Source organism: Bos taurus, chromosome 3 (genome assembly GCF_002263795.3).
Source record: "Bos taurus isolate L1 Dominette 01449 registration number 42190680 breed Hereford chromosome 3, ARS-UCD2.0, whole genome shotgun sequence".
Lineage (NCBI taxonomy): Eukaryota > Metazoa > Chordata > Mammalia > Artiodactyla > Bovidae > Bos > Bos taurus.
The window spans coordinates 118268081-118284199 of record NC_037330.1 but is presented as its reverse complement, the minus strand read 5'-3'; the positions used below and the strand labels follow the sequence as shown (position 1 = coordinate 118284199).

Genomic DNA, 16119 nt, shown 5'->3' with positions numbered 1-16119 from the left:
GTTTCTACCATAGAGATGCCTTATTTGAGTGAATGCCGTTTTTTTTTTACAAATTGCATTTGCATGTAAATTAAAGTACTGGAAATTAATAGAAGGTGTCAAAGGATTTGTAAGAAACAAAGATTGCAGTTCACGTGTTTTATGTTAGATATTTACAGTAATCACAAGGCTAGCCCTTGAAAATGTGGTCACAGTTGGATGTCCTTCGTTGGTTTCAGTCTGGTTAGGCCTGGACAGTTCCCTCAGTGCCTCTGTAAGCTCAAGGCCAGGGCTGGCCACTCCTCCTCCTCCTCTGGTCCAGGGGCGGCGAGGGGTCCTCACGCAGGAGGTGGGCCACTGGCTTTCCCTGCTGGACCGAGGGACGCTCAGCATCGTCCTTACACGGGGGCAGCAGGGCTCCCCAACCCTGGACAGCCTCGCCCCAGGGAGGGAGCTTCATGCGATGCTGAAAGCCAGGTGGGATCTGGGGACGTCAGTGGGGGTGCTGCCCTGGCCCCGGCCTTCCTGGACAGCTGAGGGGCATGCCATAGGGCAAGTGTAGATGGCCAGCACTGGAAACGCAGACCAGTGAGTACATCAGACAGTTCCCAGAAGGCTGCTTGATTTCTAAAAGTAAAGTAGGTTTGGTTTGTTTGTGTTTTTTAGAAAAAAGCCTTGGTTATAAAGAGGAAATGACAACTTTCAAGCACTCAGTGTTCGCTTGTTCTGTTCCTGGACAATGATAATACAGTGGAATCATGCTTTCCTTGGCAAGCTCAGTCACTTTCTCTAAATCAGAGCTTGCTGATTTTTTTAAAACCAGAAAAAGGGCTACTTTTAAAGTCGCCCTTTAGTCATTCCTGTACCATTTACTATGTGAACAGAGTAAAGTGGCTGCAGCCTTCACTAGGAGAGCCACACTAACCTCCCTCCCCAGGGGCCCTTCCTACGGTGCCCTTGGAGCACAAGTGTGTGTGAGTTTCCACTGACACCGTGCGTGTGACACGAGGAAGCCGCCCAGGGACCGCTGCCTGGCACGGGACTCCAGCACACACGCCCTGGGGTGGTCATCGCTCCGTCCTCCGATGGACCGAGGGGCACTTACCGGCTGGGGCTGCAGCCCGCCCTTGTTCACAGTGACTTTCAGCTCATATTCTTTCTAACCGTGCCAGTGAAATCTTAAAGCAGGCAAAATGTTTCTCAGCCTTAATGATACGCTCCTTTGTGAGAAGAGCTGGGAGAAAACCGGTTGTGAGTCCGTTGTTAGTGCCGTTCTCTACTACTGAGGGGACGGTGTGAATACGACAGTGTCCTCTCTGCCAGGAACCTTCATTCTAGAGGCAGAACGACATGAAATAGGACAGTAATTCAAGCCCTCGGAGACTGGCACTTAAGCACACACGATAAATAAGGTTCCAATCATCAACAGAATTTTTCCGACCTGAGTGTCCCCGTGGAGGGCCGTGTCCTGTGTGTGAACACGCCTCGTGGCTTTACCCTCTGACCGGCTGTAGGGCCCTGTGAACGCTGCTGTGGTCAAGTCCTTCTGTCTCCAGCTTCCTCTCCCGAGAGTATGTCCTGCGAGTGGAGTGGGGTTTAAGATCAAAGGCTAGGTCTGTTTTTAAGACTTTTGACGTGGATGGCCAAAGTGTCCTGTAGAAGGAGCAGGCTGATTATGGCCCACCCAGCAGTATGGTTATGTTTCTCTGGGTCAAGATGTTGTTGTCATTCTAAAATATCTTTGCCAATTGTGTAGGTTTTTAAATGTTTTTTTTATTTAGATCACTGCTGATTTTTTTTTTCACATGAGTTTCTTCTCCATCCTGGCTCTTCTTTGTCACTTCTCACTCACTGTTGTTTAGTTTGCGTGCTCTTTATATGTGGCCTTTGTCTGTACTACGGTTGCCAACCTTGGCATCGCTGATATCTGCCTTTTATGTGAAGGCATTTTTCTCTAATCAGCATCTCCCTCTCTGGTTCCTACCTCTCACATAACCTTTGGAAGGACGTTCCCGACCCTGAGACTACATGTTTAAGTGTATTATCCTAGGTTTATTCTGACAGTTTTACAGTGTTGTGTGGATTGAACAGGAGCAGACAAAAGAGGGCCGGGTCGTGAGTCAGAGTTGACGGCTTTGCGATGCCGTGTCTGCCTCCGAGCTGTCCTTGTTCATGCGCCTCCATCCCGGGGACCTCAGACTGGACCTCAGCCTCCCCTGGAGGGTTTTCTCTCATTGCTTCCTGTGGCACAGGCCGCTCAGGCCTGGCCGTGCAGCCTCCGTGACGCCCGTGTACTCTGTCTGCAGACCAGCCTGGCACACAGACTCGTGGCACGAGAGGGCTCGGTGGGTCCGCTGCCCCTCTACACGTCACCATCCCTGCCCAACATCACACTGGGGCTGCCCGCCACCGGCCCCTCCACGGTAAGTGGGCGCCCCCGGGGTCTGTGAGGCGGTGGTGCAGGGCAGCCACCCCCCCAGGCCCCTGACCCGGGCACCTGGCTGTGTCTGTCTGTCCAGGGGGCGGCCGGCCAGCAGGAGGCCGAGAGACTGGCCCTCCCCGCCCTGCAGCAGCGCATCTCCCTCTTCCCTGGTACCCACCTCGCCCCCTACCTGGGCGCAGCGCCTCTGGAGCGGGACGCGGGGGCAGCCCCGGGCTCCCTCTTGCAGCATGTGGTCCTCCTGGAGCAGCCGCCCACGCAGACGCCCCTCGTCACAGGTGAGCGGGCCGCGTCGGGCCGTCCTGGGCTCCCCGGGGGAGAGCGGGTAACCTGTCCCCGAGAACTCCTGCACCCAAGCCCTCCCACGCCAGGCTGTGGCCGCAGAGACCAAGTCCACTCACAGAGCCAGGGGCGTGGAAGCCAGAGCATCAGACACACCTTCTGGTTGATTTCCCAAGAGCAGGTTGCCAGCCCCCTGATGTGTCTGCCCTTTGGGTGCTCAGAGTGTGATGGAGCACAGAGCTGGCCCTGCTGGGCAGCAGATTCCTATCAGCAGTAATGTTTTATTTTTTTAAATGTGCCCCATCTAATGGGTGGTTATGTTTAGAAAAAAAATTAGGGCTTTCCTGGTGGCTCAGATGGTAAAGATTCTGCCTGCAATGCAGGAGACCAGGTTTAATCCCTGGGTGGGGAAGATCCCCTGGAGGAGGGCATAGCAGCCCACTCCAGAATTATTGCCTGGAGAATCCCATGGACAGAGGAGCCTGGTGGGCTACAGTCCATGGGGTCACAAAGAGTCAGACATCATTGAGCGACTCTCACACACACACACACAGATTTGCTATAAAATTTGCATAGCAACAGCAGTGTAAAGGTGTTACTTTCCAAGTGACAGAGTGCTCAGGGTTCGCTGTGAAACGAGGGGGCCCTGCTGCAGAGCTGACCTCCCAGGTCCAGGCCATCCAGCTGGGTCTTCGGCTTCCTCCCCAGGTTTTAGGAGGGCCAACAGAGCCCCCAGTATCAGTATCAGCAGGGGAGTCCTCCTCAGCTGTTGGTTGCTCTGCTGGTGACATTTGGTTTTATCGTTCTCAGCATTCGCCCTTGCTCTCTCCCTCACTTCCCAGCCGGCCTGTCTGTCCTTCCCAGCGTCCTGTGGGCCCTTCCCTGCCCCCCTCCCTGTTCCCGGGCCTCCCTGGGGTCACCTTATACTCCTGTGGACACTCCAGGAAGCCCTCCCCAGGTCCAGAGCTGTGACCATTCACATTGACACTGGAAGTTGTGGGTTTTTCACTTTTCTTTCTTCTCTTTTTACTTTTTATTTTGTATTAGGGTATAGCCAATTAACAAACAATACTTCCCTGGTGGCTCAGACAGTAAAACGTCTGCCTGCAATGCGGGAGACTCAGATTTAACCCATGGGTCAGGGAGATTCCCCTGGAGAAGGGAATGGCAACCCACTCCAGTGTTCTTGCTTAGAAAAATCCCATGGACAGAGGAGCCTGGCGGGCTGCCGTCCATAGGGTCGCAGAGTCAGACTCGACTGAGCAACTAAGGCTTTCACTTTCATAGCCACTTTCATAGTGAAAATCTCACTTTCATTGTTAAACAATACGGTGACAGTTTCAGGTGAGCAGTGGAGACCCAGCCACTCACACACACATATCCGTGCTCCCTCAAACCCGCCTCCCATCCAGGCCGCCACACCACACGGAGCAGGGTTCGTGTGCTGCACAACAGGTCTGTTAGTTCCCCATTTTAAACCCAGCAGTGCGTATCGTCCATCCCAAACTCCCCAATGACCCCTGCCACCGTCCCTCCCCCAGACAGCGACAGTTAAAAGCAGAGGCCAGGTGTGGCTTCTCCATCCCATGTGTGACTCGCCACATTCTGACGTGGCCACTGGCTGAGGCGTGGTAGGAACGGGGACCATTGCACCAGCACGGGGAGCGCAGTCAGATGGCTCCGGCCCAGTGCACAGCCCCCGACCCACGCTGCGCTCAGGGTGCAGGCTTCCTCAGCACTGACGAGGCCCACGTCGCCTTCTGCACGCCCGGCCTCAGGGCCCTTCCTCCGTGTCAGGCCCAGCTCGGGGGCCTCCCGGGCACCCAGCACGGGCAGTTTCTCTGCACACCTCTGTCCCCCAGAGCACAGACACCGAGATAGCTTGCACAGCCCCTCCCAGCACCCCCTCAGCGTCTGATGCCGGAAGGGTCACGGCAGATACCTCTGCGGTGGCACCTGGTGCCAGGCGGTGTCTGAGCCATGTCAGGAAGAGTCAGGCTCGCGCTGCAGGCTGGCTTCTGGTAGGTTCTCTGAGGCTCCCAAGGCCCACAGACCTGCCTGCTTGCTGGTGGTCACTGTGGACAGATAGACGGTGTCAGAGCTAGGGCCACGTCATTCCACAAAGGCTGACCATGCGGGAGGAGCAGCCAGCCCGGGGCCATCGGGGAGCGGGCATGCGGGTGTGAATTCCACGTGGTGCCCGCTCAGAGTGGTTTCCACAGCCTGGGTCCTCGCCACTGCAGGAGGCTCCTGACAGCCGGTGATTCTGTGCTCCAGTCTTCTCCTGAAAAGAGCCCCAGAGAGTCCCCAGGTTGAGCTCTGAGCAGCTGGTCAAGGTGCTTTAAAGACTCCCCAGCTTTAAAGACGCTTTAAGATGGGCAGTGGGTGTGTAAGGGCTCAGGCCACAGGAATCACCTGTCTCACGTGGATTCCACGTGAGAATCCACGTGGACTGAGCAGGATCCCCAGTGCCAAGGCCGGCGCTGCAGAACCAGGCCCAGAAGACAGGGCGATTTGCTTTCCAACTGCTCTTCTTCTTTAACCCCCACACCTGGGGGGGCATCTGGGTGGCACCTTTGTTTGCAGATCCGCTCGCTGTTAGTGCAGGTGAAGGGAACCTTCAGCCCAGGTGTCCACGGAAGGGCTGGGTGCTCACCAGGAGCTCCCGTCCCGTTGTCCTCTTCACCTCCTGCACCAGAGAGGACCTCTGAGGACAGGCTGGCCTGCCCTGTCCCCAGGAGGAGCCGCTCGGCACCGGCCACCCTCAGGTCCCTTCACTTGGACTGGACGAGGGCAGCCGCAGGCTGCCAGGGCCTGCTGTCTAGCCAGCCTCTGCAGGCCAGCTGGTCACTGGGACAGAATTGGATCCTAATGTACTGGGCCCTTGTGCTTGGAAGTTTCACAGCACATTCCAAAAACCAACCAGTTTCCAGTTACCATCAAAAGCTCCTGTGAATGGTCTGAGGGGTCATCTTCCAGTCCTGAACCAGAAACTTCTGAACTCAAGTGTGGCCTAAGTCCACACTGGACCAGGTGTGGGGTCTTTCTCCTGGCAGGTCAGATGTCCAGTTTTAAGGAGTGCTGATCACGACGCTGTCCTCGAGTGTGGGGGCCCCGCAGCTTTACCCCCACCCCTGGAAGCACTAGAGCCTAATTTGGGGTGAAGGGGATGGAGGTGAGAGGGGAGGGGAGGGAGCAGAACCAGACCGGGGTCTAGCCTGAACAGCCGGGGCTCCATGTAGACACGGGCTCCCCTGGTGTCCCCTGGAAGTCAGGCCTCTCACCGCCAGCCACCCGCACCCTTCGGGGACAGAGGCCTGTATCCTCAGGGTGGTGTCATCCTGGCCAAGGCGGGCTTCTGGGCCAGCATCAAGCAGCTGGAGCCCCAGTTGCAGGGAGAGGTCCCTGAAGTACCCACAGTCCCCGCCTTTCCAGCTCACTTGGGGTCCTGGTTCCCTAACCTGGGTCACAGCAGACACTGGATCTCTGGAATTAAGTGTTTCCTCTAAAACCGAGAGACGCTTCCCTGCGGATATGATGCATGGCCAGCCCAGTGGCCCAGCGCAGGGCTCTGCAGCCCCACCACCTGTGACACCCTCATTCTTGGGGGCCCAGGAAGCTTTAAAAATAAGTGATGTCTTCTGAGAGGGCGCCTTTCAGTAACTAAGTGGACTTTTAACCCCATGAGTCTAGCATCCAGTGGCTGACATCCTTCTTCCCTCCATGAAACGATTTGTGTGCTGAGTCACTTAGGGCTTCCCTGGTCTATCAGCTGGTAAAGAATCCGCCTGCAAGGCAGGAGACCCTGGTTCGAGTCCTGGGTCAGGAAGATCTGCTGGAGAAGGGATAGGCTACCCACTCCAGTATTCTTGGGCTTCCCTGGTGGCTCAGCTGGTAAAGAATCCACCTGCAATGTGGGAGACCTGGGTTTGATCCCTGGATTGGGAAGATCCCCTGGAGAAGGGAAAGGCTCCCCACTGCAGTGTTCTGCCCTGGAGAATTCCATGGACTATATAGACTCAGTGACTTTCACAGTCTTGTTCGACTCTATGCCAGCTCATGGACTGTAGCCACCAGGCTCCTCTGTCCATGGGATTCTCCAGGCAAGAATACTGGAGTGGGTTGCCATGCCCTCCTCCAGGGGATCTTCGCAACTCAGGGATTGAACCCACGTCTCTTACGTCTCCTGCACTGGCAGGAGGGTTCTTTACCACTAGTGCCCCCTGGGAAGCTGGTGAAATGATTTAATCCCCCCATGATACCCAGACCAAGTGAAAGAAAGTGAAAGTGAAGTTGCTCAGTTGTGTCTGACTCCTTGCGACCCCAGGGACTGTAGCCCACCAGGCTCCTCCATCCATGGGATTCTCCAGGCAAGAATACTGGAGTGTGTTGCCATTTCCTTCTCCAGGGGATCTTCCCGACCCAGGGATTGAACCTGGGCCTCCTGCATTGCAGGCAGACTCTTTACTGTCTGAGCCACCAGACCAACAACGGATGAATTCTGGAAGACCTTCTCTACGCTGATGCTGTGTTTTTGTTTGTTTTTAACTTTTCTATTGATAGAAAACCCAGGACAGAATTGGTTCTACCTTTCGAGTTATTCACTTTAGTTTGCTAGCCAAGCAGATAATAAGGTTTAAGATAACTTATCTTTCCAGAAAACTGTTTGGGTTGGATAAAAAGTGATGGTGGTTCAGGGAACTGTGACTGATTAACTTTTTGAAAAGGTAGCGAGGGACAATTTTGCTAGAGTTGAACCTTTTTTTCTATTTGTACATAAAGTAAAAAATTTTAATACAGAAATAACCTCCAGGAAGGGACTAGGAAAAGACTGACAGTCAGTACCCGCTGGAGGGGGCTTGGGTTTGACTAAACATGGCAACACAGCCCCTCCCAGGAGTCAGCACTGGGCAGCTGAGAGCTGGCGTGGTCTGTCCACCCGTGGTTTCTCCTGGTCAGATGCCCTGATCTGGGGTCACAGGCAGCCTGAGTGATCAGCTTTGGTGCCAGAGGACAGATACTCAGGTGGCCTGGGAAGGGTCTGTTACACCCTTTTGCCTATGGTACCAGGGAAAATGGTCAGTCAGTCAGTCAATTCAGTTGCTCAGTCATGTCCGACTCTTTGCAACCCCGTGAATCGCAGCATGCCAGGCCTCCCTGTCCATCACCAACTCACTGTCTAAACCCACAATTTGTAAAAGAAAAAGTACTACTGGTCGAAAGGAATGTAGAAGGAGGACGTTCCACCTGCTGGTTCACATAAGGAGGTCGCATTCTGAAGCAAGATTCAAACAGAGTCAAACCTACCCTCTTATGTCCACACAGATTCTTAACTTAAACACAGCCCAGACACGGTGCGGCTGAGCTGCCCTTCTCCTGGGCAGCAGGTGACAGCCTTTCCCAGAAATTTGCAGAGATTTTGACAACATGCATCAGAATTTTTTTCAAGTGTTGATGCCCTCTTTGTGTATAAAATCGACATCTTGAGACCCTTAAAATGGTTCATAAGGGCAGGTGTCTTCCTCACACCCTGGTTTCTGAGGCTGTCAGAGAGGCGCCCACTCGCTGGTCTTCCAGAACATTCTGGAGCCACCAGACCCTGGCCCCTTCCTCAGCCAGGCCCCTCTGAGGGCGTCTATGCCGGGGCTGCCCACTTACGACCTGGACCTGAGTATGGGGGGACCAGATGACTGGCCGCTGCCCCTAAGTCCAGGCTTCGGGTGGTCAGCGTGCTGGAGCAGGCCTGGCGGGCTTCTGGGAGGCGGTGGCGGCCGGCCTCCGTCACAGACTCACCAGGCCTCGCGCCTCCCTTCTGTTCCTCCCCTCCCCGTGCTCTCTCCAGACCGCTACCTTGCAGGCCTGGGCGCGCTGCCCCTGCACGCGCAGCCCCTGGTAGGGGCGGAGCGAGTGGCCCCCTCGGTGCACAAGCTGCGGCAGCACCGCCCGCTGGGCCGCACGCAGTCGGCGCCGCTGCCCCAGAGCACGCAGGCGCTGCAGCACCTGGTCATCCAGCAGCAGCACCAGCAGTTCCTGGAGAAGCACAAGCAGCACTTCCAGCAGCCGCAGCTGCACCTCAACAAGGTGAGGCGCGGGGCGGGGCCAGGAGTCGTGGGGGCGGAGCCTGGAACACGTCGGGGCGGGGCTGGGGCTGCGGGCGGGGCCGGTGACACAGGCAGTGAGCAGCTTGTCCCATTGGTGGCATAAAGGAGGCAGGAGTGGGGTGGGCTATGTTCCCGAAGCGCCAGTGTCCCTGTGTGGCTTATTCTCCTTGCCCCTCAGGGGTCTCTGGGGTTTCTTAAGGGGATTTATCCTCTTAAGCAAACTCTCAGCAGAGAGTCCCCAGTAGAGAGTGCCCAGCAGAGGCACGGGGCCCCCGAAACACAGGTTCCAGGCCCCTGGACACTGGCGCTCTGCCTGCCCATTGCAGCAACCTCGGCCAAAGGGCTCCTGCCCAGAGGTCTGCGTCCCTCAATCCAACATCTGGATGATCACTCCCGACCTGCTTTCAGCAGCAAGCGGCACCAAGGTCAGTGTGGCCCTCCCTGCTGGTTATTGAAGCAAGAGCAGCAGTTTCAAATAACTGGTTCCAAATGCTGACATTGGAAGCAAAGCCCTTTTCTGATAGAGAATGAGATGAACTACTCTGGAAAGCTGTCCAGCGGTTCCTCTAAAGGTTAAACTCAGAGCCATCACGTTGCCCGGCAGCTTCTGTCCTGGGAGAACTGGGGGCCCTGAACAAACAGCAAGCTGCCCCAGACCAGGCCCTACTGCCCGCCCAAGCGCTTGGACACGGGCTCAGCACCCCTGTCCCAGAGCCCCTCTGCCTGGCAGGCTCCCCTACCAGAGGGCACAGGGCAGGGTCAGGGGTGGGTGGGGCAGCTGAATGAAGCCCCACGGGGCAAGAAAGGCACCTTTAAGGTAGGCAAGATGGATGCCAAAGTGTCAAAGGCACTCTGTGTCACCTTTCTGATGCCGACTGTCTTCTTAATTGTGTTACGTCGTTCTCTGAGTGATAGGGTAGGAGACTAGAAAGACAGGAACACCTGTTCACGTGTGGTGTGTTCTCCAACAGAGAGACAGACGCTGTCTGATCTCTCTGGATTTCACTCCGTGATTGGTTTGCTGTCACCAGCGACAGTTGATTGAAGTGTTTATACACTGATCTCCCGGAGGGTGCAGGGAGCTGACAGTCATACCCAGCACTGCCAGCACTGACATTTCTGCCCTCTGTCTTTCGTGCCCATGGCCTGAAGGCTCCTGAGCCAAGGCCCGCGGCCCTGGCTGGAGTGCACCGGGGTCTCAGCCATTCCTCGCGTGTGTTACTGCTCCTCAGCTCAATTGTGAACATGAGCTCTGGGTCCCATTTGTTTGGGCATCTAATGGTGAGCGTGTCCAGTAATCTTGAACGCTGGCCTGCTCACCAGTTTGGTTTGGGCCCTGAACTCCAGTCTGGCTTTTAGAAGCTTGTTGTTCCAAACATGCAGTTACCTCCGTTCTCGTTTAGTTGGTGAGAGGGTGCTCGTGAGGTCCAGAAGGCCTTGGGGAGACAGAGCAGGTCTGCGTGTGCCGTTTGCTGCTGGGTCACCGCGATCGTTCCCAAGGTCACGCGTGCCCACTCAGAGCTGACCTCCTGGCAGGGCCTGGGGCAGCCCCAGCTCCTCCAGGATCAGACACGGCTTCTCCAAGTCCCCTAGGGGGGCCCCGCCCGCCCCCTCTCTGTCCCCTGGGTGAGCCTCTCTCCTGCTCCCTCTGTCCGCGTGCCCTCCCAGGCTCTCGGCCACCCCGGCTCCGCAAGCCTAGCCTGGAGCATCCATGCTTCCCACCTCCGTTTCCCGTCTGCCTTCTTCCTAACCATCACCTCCAGCCCTGGCCCATCGCCCTACCCCTTGCTCGGATCCCCCTTCCCAGGACAGCCCCTTGCAGATCTCCCAGAGTTTGGGTCTCAGCCTCTCTGCGGCAGGCCCGGGTCCCATGCCCCTCCCGCCCCGACCTTCCTCCATGCAGGTGTCCTCAGGCACCTGGCCTGGAATCCCCGGGGTACCCTGGTGTGCCTGGACCAGCCCCTCTGCTGACCTTCCGCCCCCTCCCCGCTGAGCCCCCAAAGGGTCATTTCTCTGCAGGCAGTCACCTGACCCCACCCGTTCTCAGCCTGACTCTTTGGGATCTTCCCACAGCAGAGAGGAGCTTGCCTCCCGCTCTGAGACAGCACCTGCCTCCCAGACCATCATCTGGAGGCTTAAGTCTGTGGTGCTGGGGGCTCCCGTCCCCATGTCCCCCCCGCTGTCCATGCCCCGTCCCCGTGTCCTCTTCCCTGACCCCCACCCAGTGCCCACAGCCTCTTCTCTCACAGCCTCACCCTGGAGCACATCACAGGGGCCTTGCCTTCTCCCACTCTCCCGCATCCTTGTTCCCTCCCCGTCACTCTGCTGTGACATCTACTCACCAGTCTGTCCCCCAGCCACCTTCCCAGGCCCTGTGCTCCCCAAACCTCCCATCAACCCTCCCCATCAACCCCAGCCTGTTACCTGTTGGGCTCTGCACCAAACGTTGAGGGATGACAGAAACGCGAGCGCTTTGACCCCGCGGACCGTAAAGCTGAGACTCCTGATGCCACCTGCTGAGGTTTACAGGCCCCTGTGGACCTGGGGGGCCTGGGAGAGACCCAGCGCCCTCTGCTGGTGGAGATGGGTCCTCCTGCCCCCAGCCCGATCTGGGGGTACTGGTGGTCTCACCCTCAGTGGACTCTGTCCAGGCACAAAGCTCAGAGGGGGGCCTCACTGGCTGCAGGTATGTGGGAAGCAGATGAGATGGACAGATCCCCAAATCTTCAAAGACAGATGTTCAGAACACTTTTTTGGATGAACCACTGTGAGAAGTCAGTCAAATCACCAGATGTAAGGTTGGAGGATTGTTCACTCGAAATGGTTCAGAGCCTGTCTGCCCCCTGCCCACCCCGCGGCTGTGTCCCCACTCACGCCCCTCACCTTCCGCTGGGCTCGGACCTGCTCACGGAGCAGCGTCCTCCGTGTTCTGGCTGGATTGAAACTTCCTCAGGAGATGGTGCCTTGGGGCGGATGTAGAGAGGCTGGGGCGTGCCTTTTACAGCGTGCTTCCTTTGCAGAGCTTAGCCCAGCAGCTCAGGGGACGGTCACTAGAACAAGCCCCTAGCCCAGTGGAAACTGCTCACTCGGCAGAGCAAGCCAGCTGCTCCGGAGGGTGTCAGTGGGTCTGTCCTCCTCTGGGGCCTGGCCCTGGGGCCCGCGGTACAGCTGACCCCGGCCAGCTACCACAAATGCAGCCCAGCCCTAGCACAGGCGTCCCCAGTCCTCCCCTCAGGGGCCAGGCTGCGCTCGTCCAGGTGTGGGTCAGGGAGCAGGTGGCTCCATAAGGACTTTTTAAAACACAAGTGCTCAGGACTAAAACTTAAGGCTTCTCGGAAGCCCTTGCTTTCCTTCTAGAAACAGTCAGGACGTGGGGAAGGATCCGTCCTTCCTGCCAGGGCGGGGCTCTTGTGTGTGGAAGTTCAGCAGGGAGGGGGCATGGTGTGCCGGCTGCGGGCTCAGGGCCAGCGGCACAGGTGAGTGGACTCAGAGGCCGCCTGTCCCCGTGGTGCCTGGGTGTGAGCTGCTGGGGTGGCGGGTGGGGTGACTGAGAAGGAAGGAGGGTACACCCATCCCGGTCCCACTTCACACCCAGGTACGGACGTGGGCCAACACCTCGCGATTGTGGTGAGTGACCGCATTGCGATTCACTGGGCCTGGCAGACAGGCACATGACAGCAGGTACCACGTTGCTGCTGCTGCTGCTAAGTCGCTTTAGTCATGTCCGACTGTGCGACCCCATAGACAGCAGCCCACCAGGCTTCCCCGTCCCTGGGATTCTCCAGGCAAGAACACTGGAGTGGGTTGCTGTTCTTCTCCAGTGCATGAAAGTGAAAAGTAAAAGTGAAGTCACTCAGTCGTGTCCAACTCTTAGCGACCCCATGGACTGCAGCCTACCAGGCTCATCCGTCCATGGGAGTTTCCAGGCAAGAGTACTGGAGTGGGTTGCCATTTCCTTCTCCAATGCATGAAAGAGAAAAGTGAAAGTGAAGTCCCTCAGTCGTGTCCGACTCTTAGCGACCCCATGGACTGCAGCCTACCAGGCTCATCCGTCCATGGGATTTTCCAGGCAAGAGTACTGGAGTGGGGTGCCATCACCTTCTCCAAGGTACCACGCTAGGCTGTGTTTTATCTCAGCACCACGGACAGCGCGCGCGCGCGCGCGTGTGTGTGTGTGTGTGTGTGTGTGTGTGTGTGTGTACAGTGCCTGGCGTGTGTGTGCATGTCTGCGTGTGTGTGTCTGCGTGTGTGCGTGTGTGTGTGTGTACAGTGCCTGGCGTGTGTGTGCGTGTCTGCGTGTGTGTGTCTGCGTGTGTGCGTGTGTGTGTGTGTACAGTGCCTGGCGTGTGTGTGCATGTCTGCGTGTGTGCGTGTGTGTGTGTGTATAGTGCCTGGCATGTGTGTGCATGTCTGCGTGTGTGTGTCTGCGTGTCCCCTGCCTCAGCCAAGAGTGACAACATACTCGGAGGATCAGCCCCATTGTTCCTGAGACGGGGGCTCTGTGTTTGTCTGTGTCTGTCTGTCTGTGTGTGTGTCCTGCCTCAGCCCAGGGTAACAGCGTCCGTGGATGGTCAGACCCTCTGATCCCGAGACGTGGGCTCTGTGACCACACCCTTCCTGTCCCAGCACCTCCCTCACCCCCGTCCCGCCACGCTCCACCCGGTACCCCTGTGTTACAGATGATCCCCAAACCCAGCGAGCCGGCCCGGCAGCCCGAGAGCCACCCCGAGGAGACAGAGGAGGAGCTGCGGGAGCACCAGGCGCTCCTGGAGGAGCCCTTCCTGGACCGGCTCCCAGGGCAGAAGGAGGCCCACACACTGGCCGGGGTGCAGGTGAAGCAGGAGCCCATCGAGAGTGATGACGAGGAGACGGAGCCCCCGCGGGAGGCGGAGCCCGGCCAGCGGCCGCCCACAGAGCAGGAGCTGCTCTTCAGACAGGTACCCACAGAGCAGGGGGCGGGCAGCAGGGGGTGAGCAGGGCCCCTAGAGCAAGTCCAAGGGCGTCGTTCTCCAAACCTGCCGATCCAGGCCCCTAGCTTTCCCTGTTGATACAGGAGGCAGATGTGATGTGAGCCTTGCTTTGCAGGCATCACCCGCAGAGACACTGGCCCTCTGTCCACTGTGTGTATTTATGCACCTGCTTCTCAGCTGAACAAGCCCCAGACTCCCTAGGGATGGTTCCCCTTCAGGCCCAAAGGCTGCAGATTAACCCAAATCTGAATGCTGGTGGATTCAGCATAGAAGGGGAAGAGGGAGGCTGACTTAATCATTGATCAAGAAGGTTTGCAGCGTCTGGTCAGAAGCCAGGACTTTTGGGGCCAAGAAGACACTAGTGACCAGCCTGACAGATCCAGAAAAGCAGCCTGGTCTGGACACCCAGAGCCAGTGAGGTTCCCTGGCACTGACACACAGCTAACAGACTCCTAAGAGACTGATGAATATACCCGATAATGATTCATTAACTTACAGTGAAGAGTAATATGGCTGGGACGAGAAAACACTGGGACAGTCAGCTAGCGAGTCAAAACCCCGTGTTGTTTCTGAGAAGCTGGGCCAGGGCGTCCGAGGGGTGGACTCTAAGATCTAACGGTGTCCTTCATTGTGGAGCTCAGCACCTGGGATGTGGGGCCCTGGCTCACCCAACCCTCCCCGTGGGCCCGGTGCTGGCCGCCCAGGCAGACGACTCCTCCCCCGACAGCCCAGGGGGTGCCTCCCCCAGTGCCCCTGGGACCAGGGTGGGAGGTGACACCCAGGCTCAGCTCAGCGCCTCCGTTTCCCGGGAGCCTCTCTTGGGTAGCAGGCCAGCCTTCTCCGTGGCTCCGCATTTAAAGGCGGGGCCACAGGTGGCTGGCGGTCACTTTTGCTAGTCCTCATTCAGAGGGCAGCCTGTCTCACGTGTCAGCCGGTGTTAGTGCTAAACCCCTGCTCTTCAAGGGGCCCTGGAGCCAATGCTGATGACAGCAGGAGGTCAGGGCAGGGGAAGCCACTGTCCCCGCGGCCGTGTAGACTCCTGCAGTGCGAGTGCGCCAGGCGGGCCGTCCGGGCTGCAGGCCTCGTTCCCGCGCTGGGGGCTTAGGTCAGGGCCTCGCCCGTTCACAGAGGCGGCGGTCTCCTCTTATAACTGGAATTCAGCGCCATGCTCTTACTGTCTGGTGTGAAACTGAGAGGCAGTTTTTTAGGGCTGGTGTCTTGCCAATGATAAGGTGGTCGGCATTCTCTTAGGGAATTATTCCTGGGCTCTGAGCCTGAGGCAGTGAGCAGAGGCGCTGGGTGTCTGGTTCTCGGGAGAACCGCAAGCAGAGCTCGTCTCGGGGAAATGCGGTGGCATGCGCAGCAGTCTGCAGAGTCACCTTGAGATGGGCACCTGCTCCGGAGGCGTCAGGTGTCACGTCTGGAGAGGCCGCGGGAGGAGGCACCTGAGGAGGGAGGCCCAAGGCAGGGGCAGCGGCCTGCTCCTCACCTCCTGCAGGGGGGGTCCAAAGTAGGGAGTCCTGCCCTTCCCTCCTCGGCCGTGCGGGGAGGAGACCCCCCAGGTCCCCACAGAAGCAGCCGTGCTCCTGGCAGGGCCGGCAGGCCCCCAACCCATCCCACCACCTCTCCCTGGGCTCCATCCACCTCCCTGGGCAAAACCGGACCTGCCCCGAGTCCCTGCCTTCACACCCCAGAGTCCACCCCACCGCCAGCACCCTCTGCCTGGGTACTGCCACCCTGCCCCCAGGTGTCACCTCCTCAAGGAGCCCTCCACGGCCCCCAGGCTACCCCGACCTCCCATCAGCTCTGAGCAGGCTTTTCCACTGACGGTCTATCTCCCCATGGGGATGTGCAGACTCATCAGCAGGGCCCTAGGCCGCCGCCTTGCTGGCCACCCTCCTGGCCCAGAGGGCAGGCTTCTCCCCAGCAGCCTGGCATGAGGTTCTGCACTGGGAGCCCGGGGGCAGTGTGGTGGAGGATCTGGGAGAGGGGCCCCCGTAGCCCTGCAGCCGGGGACTGGAGATGCCGGGAAGCAACAGAGTGGCCCCTTTTCTCCACCTGCAGCAAGCCCTCCTCCTGGAGCAGCAGCGGATCCACCAGCTGAGGAACTACCAGGCGTCCATGGAGGCTGCTGGCATCCCCGTGTCCTTTGGCGGGCACCGGCCCCTGTCCCGGGCACAGTCCTCCCCCGCATCCGCCACCTTCCCCATGTCCGTGCAGGAGCCCCCAGCCAAGCCAAGGTTCACCACAGGTACCATGGGGCAGGGTGTGGGGAGCCGGGGGAGGGCGAGGGCCCCCGCGCAGGGGGAGCCGCGGCTGCAGACACGAGGGAAGTGCCACACGAGGC

At 58.1% G+C, this 16119-nt stretch overlaps 1 protein-coding gene across 8 annotated transcripts in view; it reads left to right on the top strand.

The window, feature by feature from the left end:
* Nucleotides 1-16119, top strand: part of HDAC4 (histone deacetylase 4) — a 291684-nt gene that overhangs the window by 228930 nt on the left and 46635 nt on the right. For 6 of the 8 annotated variants that reach the window (XM_059885252.1, XM_024990281.2, XM_024990282.2 and 3 more), the window contains 6 exons: nucleotides 2286-2402; nucleotides 2499-2697; nucleotides 8544-8782; nucleotides 9129-9227; nucleotides 13482-13739; nucleotides 15837-16023. In XM_059885252.1, the coding sequence (XP_059741235.1) occupies nucleotides 2286-2402; nucleotides 2499-2697; nucleotides 8544-8782; nucleotides 9129-9227; nucleotides 13482-13739; nucleotides 15837-16023 (1099 nt within the window). The remainder of the gene's footprint in view (nucleotides 1-2285; nucleotides 2403-2498; nucleotides 2698-8543; nucleotides 8783-9128; nucleotides 9228-13481; nucleotides 13740-15836; nucleotides 16024-16119) is intronic. The other 2 variants (XM_059885255.1, XM_059885254.1) reach the window with 1 other exon arrangement.